This window comes from Arachis ipaensis, chromosome B9 (assembly GCF_059453495.1).
Source record: "Arachis ipaensis isolate K30076 ecotype BB chromosome B9, ASM5945349v1, whole genome shotgun sequence".
NCBI lineage: Eukaryota > Viridiplantae > Streptophyta > Magnoliopsida > Fabales > Fabaceae > Arachis > Arachis ipaensis.
The window spans coordinates 143,958,157-143,970,169 of NC_142444.1; the positions used below are offsets into that span (position 1 = coordinate 143,958,157).

At 35.3% G+C, this 12,013-nt stretch overlaps 1 protein-coding gene across 1 annotated transcript; it reads left to right on the forward strand.

Annotated features, from left to right (window-relative positions):
- Nucleotides 1-851: 851 nt before the first annotated feature.
- On the forward strand, nucleotides 852-1,829 carry LOC107616480 (uncharacterized). The gene is made up of 3 exons (XM_088499278.1): nucleotides 852-1,034; nucleotides 1,128-1,520; nucleotides 1,605-1,829. The coding sequence occupies exons 1-3, from the start codon at nucleotides 852-854 to the stop codon at nucleotides 1,827-1,829; spliced, it is 801 nt and encodes a 266-aa protein (XP_088355404.1).
- The last annotated feature ends 10,184 nt before the right edge of the window (nucleotides 1,830-12,013 follow it).

Sequence of the window (12,013 nt, forward strand, 5' to 3'; positions counted from 1 at the left end):
TACTTTGTTGTCGTTATAAAAATAACTCTAATATATATGTATCTAATAAGGTCCAAATTAAATAGCTTACATTATTTAAATAATTTAGTTCTAATATTAAGATTTAATTAGATTAGCTTTATAAAAATTTAAAAAGTGACCAAAATTTATTTATTACATCTATTTAATTTGGATACAATATTTTTAAATTTTTTAATATAGAATTTCTTTTTTTAGTTTATAAGTTTATTTATATTTGTTTCTAGCATAACTAAAAAAATTCCAGTAATTAAGTTAAAAAATACTATTAATAATAAACAGTGACTTAATTTTCGTATATTTTTAAATTATTATTACATAAAAACTAAATCCATAAATATATTAGTAATATTACTAATTATACTAAATTTTTTTAGTAATGTTATAATAAAATATCGATAGAAAAAGAGAAAATATATTATTAATTGTACGAAATTTTTTGGGCAAATCACTCAAGTAAGCTAAGGGGAGGAAAAAATTACAGGAATCAGCCGAATCAAAAGCTGGTACATGAATCAACCAAGAGACATTTTTATATAGTTCGAATCAGCCTAATTCGAACTTCATCTTTATGTAATTCGAATCATACTGATTCGAATTACACTCATACGCACACACCCACTAATTCGAATCAACCTGATTCGAATTACTCACACACAGTAATTTGAATCAAGGTGATTCGAATTACACCCACACACGCGTTCCTAAGTAATTTGAAGTGGACTGATTCGAATTACACAAGGTATAATTTGAATTAGACTGGTTCGAATTATACTGGGCCAGACGTGTATAAATATGGTGTGAACGTGAGTTGATCTCATTAGAGTGAGAAAATGGCTAGCAAGGAGAGTTTTGTAGTGTTGGTTCATCACAGAGGATCGATTAAGAGGAAAACACAATCTGGTGTGAAGTTCACTGATAAGGATCCTCTCAATATTTTTATCAGGCCTAAGACGAGCTATGATGAGTTTGTGAATTCTATACTACAGAAACTTGGTCTGCAAGGCGTGAAACGGGTTCACAAGTTATTCTATCACATTCTGATCTCAGTGCTGTAAGAAATAGTGAAGTATGATTGTTTCACGATCGGGAGTGATGAGGACTTGCAGGTCCTGTTTCATTGTCGTCGGCAGTTTCCCGAGGTTAGGACACCTGAGCTGTTGGCGAAGTTGGTTGATGTGGTATCTAGCTCGAGGGGTTCGAACCGAAATACCCACACTATAGGCACGATAGCCGGTTCTAGCTCCAGACCTGTTGGTGCATCTTCGTTCGTCCTTGTGAATGAACCTCCGGTCGAGCATGTCGCCTCCCCGTCGTTCGCTGTTGATCTCAACTATAGTGGAGGTGGAGAGGTTGGAATAGTGGATGTTGTGCCGACTTCTTTACAGTGTGCTGCACCGGCTGGTCTGGACGATGGATTGCTGGATGATGTTGACGATGATGATGTGGAGCCGGATATCATTGCGGATGACAGTGGCGATGATATTGGAGCGAGTGATCCAGTTAGGACTGGAGGTGGTTCTAGCTCTGGCACACAGCAGTACCCTCCGCACTTTTCATCTTTGGACTTGGATGCCATGAGACAGGAGGGGGTTTCAGGGGAGCCTACTGGATTTGGTGCTAGAGATGACCAGGGGTCTGCAGGTCTCACAGAGTTTCAGGTTGGTCAGCAGTTTCAGGATAAAGATGAGGCTGTGTTAAGTGTGAAGATGTATAGCATCCAACGCGGGGTACAGTACAAAGTGGTGGAGTCTGACTATCGCCGGTATGTTGGGAAGTGTTCTCGGGAATGGGTGCACATGGTTGATTAGGCTAAGTCTCCGGCAGCGCAAGGGTATTTGGGAGGTAAAATGGTACAACGAACCACAAACGTGTTTCGCGATGTCCATCTCTAGCGATCACAGGAGTCTGGATTATCATGTGCTCTCGGAATTCATCATGCCAATGGTTAGAGCTTATGCATCCGTCAGTATTAAGGTGCTCCTGAATGCGACGGCGGCACACTTTGGGTTCAGTTCGAGTGGAATAAGCATGACTCTCGAATCCCAAGGTACATCTCAAGTGACAGAAATCTCTTACCATGCTGATCCCACCAATCCAAGAAGTCATTTGAAGGACCTGGGTCTGCCACAACATCAAACCGGATGCGAACTTTGAAAGGTTACTTAATTAAAAAAAGGTGGTTCGTATACTTACATCCTTAGCCTATAACAGGTCTATCCTTAGTCTCCACATCTGCACTCGAGGTCCCTTCTCGCTAGCAGAAGGATTGTGACCTGACCACCTGCAACTCACATCGGTGGTATAAAGAAACCAAAGTATCACCACATAGTATAACATTATAAGCGGACATGGAATAAAATAATTTTTGACAAAATAGAAAAAAATGATAACAGTACCTTGAGGCCAAGGGCCAGCTGAACGTGTCATACCCAGCAGGTCTAAATCCAGGAAAGCGCCAGAAGATCCAAGACTGAAGTAGCTGTAACGGACCAGCTAGCTTCACCACATGTCTGTTGGCCACTCGGCACATGCATCGGTACAACCACGCGAGTGCTGCCGACCCCCAGCTATAGCCACCCATATCCTCAAGCCTAGCCACGTAGGGTAGCCACCTAATGTGAATACGATTTCTGGACTTGTCGGCAAACAGCTGAGTGCCTAACAGCATCATGATATACGCCCGAGCATAGCGCCTGACTGTCTCCTCGTCGGCTCCCTCAGGGCACTCTTCAAACGTCTCCTGGAACCAGCTGCAGTTCACTGCAAACTTCTGGATTTGGTTCGCAAGAGGTAACACACCAAGCAACTCCTGGAACCACACCCAAGCTGGACGGCCACCCTAGATATATGTCTTGAAATCCGTCAAGCAACCACTGACATAACGTCCGTCGACTGGCAACTCCAACTGGTACGCCACGTCCTGCAGTGTGATCGTGCACTCCCCAAATGACATGTGAAATGTGTGCGTCTCCGGATGCCACCGCTCGACGAAAGCACTCACAATGGGCTCATCCAATCTGAACCATCTCTCGTTCAGTCTCGCAAGATGGTATAATCCCGCCATCTGCAAGTACGGAACGTACCTCTCGTCGAGTCGTATGCCCTGCTGCCGTCGCATGCTCGAGATGCATCGCTGGGGCTGCACATATGATGGACCAGATAATTAAAACCACTTACAAAACCAATTACAAAACCACTAACAAAAACCACTAACAAAAACTACTAACAAAACCACTAACAAAAACCACTTGCAAAATCACTAACAAAACCACTAACAAAAACCACAAACATAAACCACTTGCAAAACCACTAACAAAACCATTAACATAAACCACTTGCAAAATCACTAACAATACATAAAAAATCAGTCACATACAATGTTACCAACGTCATTTATCATCAAAACCACTAACATAACGTATATAAACAAACGAATAAGTTACTTAATCCTACTTTAAAAAAAATATTACGTACTAATCTCTTCGTTGATGACCCCAGCTATATGAGCTACTCTATCCAAACGATATAGTCTGTCCGGATTATCCCCCATGGGCTGAATATCCTACTCGAGCCTTTGTTGGAGCGAATCTGGATCGTTTTCTCTGGGATTTTGTGGGGTATGATAATGGAGAAGTGGTTTGAATGAGGTTGGTTCGAACTCCTTTTATAGCCGAAGCATGAGTAATTCGAAACAGCCCAATTCGAATTACTACTAGAGCCAAAAAGTGAGTAATTTGAATCAGTCAAATCCGAACTACTTAGGAACGCGTGTGTGGGTGTAATTCGAATCACCCTGATTCGAATTACAGTGTGTAATTCGAATCAGGTTGATTCGAATTAGTGGGTGTGTGCGTGTGAGTGTAATTCGAATTAGTATGATTCGAATTACATAAAGATGAAGTTCGAATCAGACTGATTCGAACTATATAGAAATGTCTCTTGGTTGATTCATAAACTAGTTTTTGATTTGGCTGATTTGCGTAAATTTTTCCTCCCCTTGATTTATATCAGTGATTTGCCCAAATTTTTTTTATCAACGTTGCTTTGAACCAATCATGCATAATTATAATTATTTAATATTAAAATAGCTAATTAAATTAATTTAGCATTAATTAATTATTTTATTATAAAGTATATCAATCCTACTATATTATTATTGTATAAATGCATAATTATTTTAATTAATTATATAAGTTAATGTTAAAAGAATAATGCTATACATTCAAATTTTTTTATGAATAAAGTCTAACCAAATTAAATAATAAGACTTAGAATAAAGCTATTTATAATTGATTTTTATTAATATTAGACCAATTTGGTTAGACTTGGTTAACAAAAATACTTAGATATATAGTATTATTCATGCTAAAAAACATTAATATGAAATAAAATTATTATTTAAAAAAAACTAGCATATATTAATTTATTTAATTAGATTACACACCAATCATGCATAATTAAATTTATTTGTTTTAAAATAGATAATCAAATTAGTTTAACGTTAGTTAAATTTTTTTTCTATTTTAAAGTATATCAATCCTATATAACTAATGTTAGAGATACAAATTAAAGTTTTAGTTGTTTATAAAAAAAATGTGAACACATATTTTTACATACAAATCAAGACATTTGTTTGCTTTTTTCTTTATTTAATCTAAATATTTTGTTAATTTTTTTATTATATTTTTTTGTTTAGTTCTCAGATTAATAACAAAAAATACATGAGCTTAATTTAAAAATAAAAACGTCGATAAACATTTTTTTCATTAAACATATGTAGGAAATAAATAAAAATAATAAGATGTGCAAATATATACATTAATATTATCTTACAACAGCTAATATTTTAGTGCTTAAAATACTGAGTAAAATATTCTAAAATTCGTATGTATGCTTCTTTTTTTCAGAATATTTTAGAAAGTATATTCTCTCAAATTATATAAAAATTAATATTTAATAATTAAAATTCTACTAATTTTTAATTATTTTAATAAATTTAAATCATATTTTTTTATTGTGTAATAGAATTATAGAAACAATAGCCATTTAATTATAGGGTGAATCATATTTTATAATTTAATAATTAAAAAAATCATAAACATTGTCCACTTTTTCGTGAGTCTATTTCAGTGAAAATAGACAATTAACTTTCCCATGAATCAGAATTTGTTCAGCTACATAATTAATAATATTTACATGAATAATAATATTTTAAGAAACTAATTTTAATAAACATTAATATGAAAAGAAACTATCATTTAAAAAAAAATTGTTTATTATTAATATTAGGGATAAGTACTTTTTTCGTCCCCAAGGTCTGGGGTCAAAATCGATTTCGTCCCTAGCCTTTTTTTTTTGTTAAAATCATCCTCAACCTTTAAAAACGCTTTAAAATCATCATTTTCTATTTTTTTGGACCAAATTACCCTTAACTATTAATAAAAATTAAAAAAAAAAAAACCCCAACCCTCACCCCCCATCAGATCTCTTCGTTTCTCTCCTCCCCCTCCACACAATTTTCCTTTCCTCCTACACCCACCCCCCACCCTCACTCCATCACCCCCAACCCGCAGCCGCCCCGTGTCCAGCCCTCCGCCGCCGCCCCCGCGTCCAGCCCCACGCCGCCGCCCCGCGTCCAGCCCCACGCCGCCCCGCGTCCAGCCCCTCGCCGCCGCCCCTGCGTCCAGCTCCACGCCGCCCCGCGTCCAGCCCCTCGTCGCCGCCCCGCGTCCAGCCCGCCGTCACCCCTGCGTCCAGCCCCCCGCCGCCCCTGTTTTTCTGTTTTTGCTTTCTGCCTTCTGCTGCTTCTTATTCTTTTCTTCTTCTTCTGTGGTTTTTTATGAAATTTGTTGTTGTTGATGAAATTTGTTGTTGGTGAAATTTAAACTTCTAAATTTTTGATGAAATTTGTTGTTGTTGATGAAATCTGTTGATCATGATGATGATGATGATGATGATGACCGAGTGGGGTGAGGGGTGGGAGGGGGGAGTTACGGTGAGGGGGGTGAGGGGGTACGGTGAGGGTGGGGGTGAGGTGAGGGGGTGAGAGGGAAGCAGTGAGGGGTGGGGGGTGAGGTGAGGGGGGGTTACGGTGAGGGTGGGGGATGAGGTGAGGGGGAGGCAGTGAGGGGTGGGGGTGAGGTGAGGCGGTGAGGGGAGGCGGTGAGGAGTGGAGGGTGAGGGGTGAGGGGTGAGGTGAGGGTGGGGGATGAGGTGAGGGGGTGAGGGGGAGGCAGTGAGGGGTGGGGGGTGAGGTGAGGCGGTGAGGGGAGGCGGTGAGGAGTGAGGGGTGAGGGGTGAGGGGTAAGGGGTGAGGGGGTGGGGGTGGGGGTTACCGGAAGGGTGGTGGTGGTGGTGGTGGTGGTGGTGGTGGTGGTGGTGGTGGTGGTGAAGAGGAGAATGATGATGATGAGGGTAATTTGGTCCAAAAAAATAGAAAATGACGATTTTAAAGCGTTTTTAAACGTTGAGGATGATTTTAACAAAAAAAAAAAGGTTAGGGATGAAATCGATTTTGACCCCAGACCTTGGGGACGAAAAAAGTACTTATCCCTTAATATTATAAACTCTCATACATAGTTATAATTATTTGTTCTTAAAATAAATAATTAAATCTATCTAGCATTAATTAATTTTTTTATATTTTAAAGTATAGCAATCCTATTATACTACTATAATAGTATAATACAGAATCTATCTATTATATAATTAAAATTAAGTTTTTTTTTTGAATTAATAGCATAACTAACGTGACGTTTTCTATTTTATTTTAGTTGATTCATTTATTTAATTTGATTGAGATAAATATCAAATTATTTAATATTTTGTTTGACCATATTAACCACAATTAATTAATTATATCAATTATTTGATTTAAATAAAATAAATGAATTGATTATTTTAATTTTCATATTTTGATTAATAATTTTTTAAAGTATTATAATTAATTATTTATTTAATTTGATTGAGATAAATATCAAATTATTTAATCTTTTTTTTTGAAAATTTTAACTATAACTAATAAATTATATTAATTATTTGATTTGACTAAAATAAATAAATTAATTTTATTTTAATTTATATTATTTTTTTGTCTTAAGTATTTTGATTAATAATTTTTAAAAATTTTATAATTTTTATATGACATTTTTATAATATATTTTTTATTTATTTAACCTACTTTATTGAGCTAAATAATTATATTTTGGGTAAAATATACTTTTTGTTCTTGAAGTTTGATAAAAGTTTTAAAAATACCCTTAAATTTTGTTTTGTTTTAATTTTATCCTAAAAATTTTCGATTTGCATCAAATATACTTTTACCAATTGTTTCTTTTATTCGGTAATACTTTTTTTTCCTCCTATGATATATTATTTTTACTATTTAATTTTTTTGATAAAGTATAAAATATTATTATTCGTAATTATACTCCATCTTTTCTATTTCTTTTATTTTGTTCTTATTTATTTAATTTTTTTAATTTTTTATTATAAATTTTATCATTTTTATCACTAATAAATTAATTTATCATAATTCTTTACATAATAAATCTTTTCGGTGTTTAAATTATATTCTTTATGTCCTTAATTTTGTTCCTTATGTGCTTAAAAATGTACAAATACATATTGATAATTTTATTAAACCAAATTAATTATAATTTGTCTAATATATGAGTTTTTGATTTAATTAGGATAAATATCAAATTATTTAAATTAATTTTTTTATATTAATATAATGATTTGTAACAGAATTTATATTGTTCAATAGAGTTATTTATTTATTATCATATTGGGAATAATATTGAGAAAAAATAACAATCAGTTAAAGCAATAATTATCAAATTTGTTTCGTTCCATTCGTAAAATTATGAGAAATTTTAATTATGGCTTTTTAATTTATTATGTAATTATGGCTCTTTAATGATTTTTTTCTTTGACCCTTTTGATCTATTTTTTGTTTGTTTGTTCTTCTACCATCGATTACATCTGTGACCTATTTATATTGGCATAGTATAGATACCAAACCAAAAAACATTATTTGTTGGATAATACTAAGGAAAAAATGAATTTTGGTGAATGGTTATTTTTTTTATAATAAAAAAATTATCAATAAAAATTTACTATGTGTAATGCACATATTTCTTTTAAATTTAGTAAATCTCTTTTTCACCTAAATATCTGATCATATATTGACATATCAATAAAAATAACCTAAAAAACACTAAACTGTTATAAAATAACTAAATAAAAAAGATAAAATAAAAAAATATAAATGAAAGACTCTAATATTAATATTCACTAATATTAATATCATCCTACCATAATAACTATGATTTATATATTAATACTATATTTGTAATATGAAGAGGAAGAAAAACTTCGTAGAGAGAGAAAAGAAATGCTTTTTATTGATGTGTTATCATCAGAGACATAAGCCTCTATTTATAGGCACATATGATAGTAGTTTTTCAAACTACATTAAATAAGATTCTCTTTGGAAACATGAGCCTTGTGGAAAATGGGCATCCACCTCAGGCTATCTTATCACAACACTCCCCCTTGGATGACCATTTAGGATTATTGCCTCGTTAAAACCTTACTAAAGAAAAACCCAGTGGAAAAAAACCTTAGTGAAGGAAAAAGAGTACAACATCCTTTAGTGATAGGGACTGCCTCATTAAAAACCTTGTCAAGAAAAACCCAATGGGAAAAAACCTGACCAAGGAAAAAAGAGTACAGTCTCCTCCTCTTGTCAACATCAGTTGATGTCTCGAAATCGGCGCATCCCAATCTCATATACCAATCTTTCAAAGGAGGATTTTGGGAGTGACTTTGTAAATAAATCTGCCAGATTATCACTTGAGCAGATCTGTTGGATATCAATTATCCCTTGATTTTGAAGATCATAAGTGAAGAAGAATTTGGGAGAAATATGCTTTATTCTATCACCTTTGATGTATCCGCTTTTAAGTTGAACAATGCATGCTGTATTATCTTCAAACAGGACAGTTGGAGCTATCTTATAGTCAATCAGTTCACATGATGACAGGATATATTGGATCAAACTCCTGAGCCAAAAACACTCGCGACTTGCTTCATGTATCGCTAGTATTTCAGCATGATTAGAGGAGGTTGCTGCTATCGTCTGTTTCGTGGACCTCCATGATATAGCTGTACCACCATATGTAAATAGGTATCCTATTTGAGATCTCCCTTTATGTGGATCAAACAAGTGTCCGACATCTGCATAGCCAACTAGGTTTGACTTGGATCCATAGGGATAAAACAATCCCATATCAACCGTTCCATGAAGATATCGAAAAATTTGTTTGATTCCACTCCAATGTCTTCTGGTTGGAGAGGAACTATATCTTGCTAGTAAATTCACCGCGAATGATATGTCAGGTCGCGTATTATTAGCAAGATACATTAGCGCTCCAATGGCACTAAGATATGGTATTTCAGGACCAAGGGTATCTTCATTCTCTTCTTTAGGACGGAATTGATCCTTTTCCATATCCAAAGATTTTACGATCATTGGGGTACTTAATGGATGTGACTTATCCATATAAAATCTTTTCAAGATCTTCTCTGTGTATGTTGCTTGATGAATAAAGATCCCATTTTTTGTATGCTCGATCTGCAGGCCGAGACAAAATTTAGTCCTTCCAAGATCTTTCATCTCAAGCTCTTCCTTTAGAGTTTTTATAATTGTTGGAATCTCTTCAGGAGTTCCAATGATATTTAAATCATCAACGTACACAGCAATTATAATGAATCCAGATGCGGATTTCTTTATGAAAACACATGGACAAATATCATCATTTTTGAATCCATTTTTGGCCAGATACTCAGTAAGACGATTATACCACATTCGTCCAGATTGCTTTAGACCGTATAAAGATCTTTGCAATTTAACTGAGTATAATCCTTGTGAATATTCATTGGATGGTTTAGATATCTTTAGTCCTTCAGGGACTTTCATATAGATATCCCGATCTAATGAGCCGTATAAATAGGCTGTTACCACATCCATTAAATGCATATGCAGTTTATGATATGCACATAAACTGACCAAATAACGCAATGTTATCGCATCCACTACAGGGGAATACGTTTCTTCATAATCTATACCGGGCCTTTGTGAAAAACCTTGTGCCACAAGTCGGGCTTTATAGCGCACAACTTCATTTTTCTCATTTCGTTTTCTCACAAATACCCACCGTATCCAATAGGTTTTACATCTTCTGGTGTACGGACTACAGGTCCAAAGACTTCACGTTTTGTAAGTGAGTCTAACTCAGCCTTCATGGCTTCTTTCCATTTTGGCCAATCATTCCTTTGTCGACATTCTTCGACTGATCTTGGCTCAAGATCCTTACTTTCATGCATGATATTCAATGCCACATTATATGCAAATATTTCATTGATAATTGTCTTATTTCGGTCCCATTTCTCTCCTGTAAAGACATAATTTATCGAGATCTCGTCATTTTCACAAATTTCAGGTACCTGAACGTCTTCTGGCGTTATATCAGAATTTTGGACAACTGCAGGTGTCTTTACAATGTCTTTTTCAACAGGAATATTTACCTCTTTTCTCTTTCGAAGATTTTTATCTTTGGAACCGACAGGCCTGCCACGCTTCTGGCGTAAATTTGCTTCAGTGGCTATTTGTCCTACTGGGACACCAATTCGAATTAGGGCATTTTCCGCCCTGCCACGCTTCTGGCGTGAATTTGCTTCAGTGGCTACTTGTCCTACTGGGACATCAATTCGAATTGGGGCATTTTCCGCTGGTATATAAGATTTAGTTATCCTCTTTGTATCGGAAAATGCATCAGGCAATTCATTTGCTATTCTTTGCAAATGTATAATCTTTTGAACTTCTAGTTCACATTGCCCTGATCGAGGATCTAAATGCATCAACGATGATGCATTCCAATTAAGTTCCTTTCCAGGAAGCTTATTCTCTCCCCCTAATATTGGAAATTTTGATTCATCAAAATGACAATCCGCAAACCGGGCTTTAAATACATCTCCCGTTTGTATCTCAAGATACCTCACTATAGAGGGAGAATCATATCCAACATATATCCCCAATTTTCTTTGGGGTCCCATTTTGGTACGATTAGGTAGTGCAATGGGAACATATATCGCACACCCAAATATTCTTAAATGGGAGACATTTGGCTGCTGGCCAAAAGCTAATTGCATAGGAGAGAACTGATGATAACTTGTTGGCCTCAAACGAATAAGTGCTGCGGCATGTAAAATAGCATGCCCCCAAACCGAGGTTGAGAGATTTGTTCTCATAAGCAAGGGTCTAGCAATCAATTGGAGGCGTTTAATAAGTGATTCTGCTAACCCATTTTGTGTGTGAACATAAGCTACTGGATGTTCAACACTTATTCCATTAGCCATACAATAAGCATCAAAAGTTTGTGAAGTAAATTCACCAGCATTATCAAGACGAATTGCTTTGATTGGATTTTCTGGAAATTGTGCTTTTAATCGAATAATTTGAGCCAGTAATCTCGCAAACGCCAGGTTGCGAGAAGATAATAAGCACACATGTGACCATCTCGAAGATGCGTCTATTAGGACCATAAAATATCTAAAAGATTCACATGGTGGATGATTAGGTCCACATATATCACCTTGAATCCTTTCTAGAAATTCAGGGGACTCAAATCCAATCTTTACTGGTGATGGCCTTAAAATTAACTTCCCTTGAGAACATGCAGCACAACAAAATTCACTAGATTTAAGAATCTTCTGGTTCTTTAGTGAATGTCCATGAGAGTTTTCAATAATTCTCCTCATCATGGTTGTTCTCGGATAACCCAATTTATCATTCCAAGTTATGAATTTATTTGGGCTAGTAAACTTCTGGTTTACAATGGCATGTGATTCAATTGCACTAATCTTGGTATAATACAATCCAGATGAAAGTGGGGGTAATTTTTCTAATATAACTTTCTTATTTGAA

What these genes read in the sequence shown, in the direction of transcription:
- LOC107616480 (XM_088499278.1), top strand. Translation starts at nt 852, where the DNA reads ATGGCTAGCAAGGAGAGTTTTGTAGTGTTGGTTCATCACAGAGGATCG. An exon ending in GTCTGCAAGGCGTGAAACGG is followed by an intron (nt 1,035 to 1,127) that starts GTTCACAAGTTA and finishes GAGGACTTGCAG; the next exon opens with GTCCTGTTTCATTGTCGTCG. An exon ending in ATATTGGAGCGAGTGATCCA is followed by an intron (nt 1,521 to 1,604) that starts GTTAGGACTGGA and finishes GCCATGAGACAG; the next exon opens with GAGGGGGTTTCAGGGGAGCC.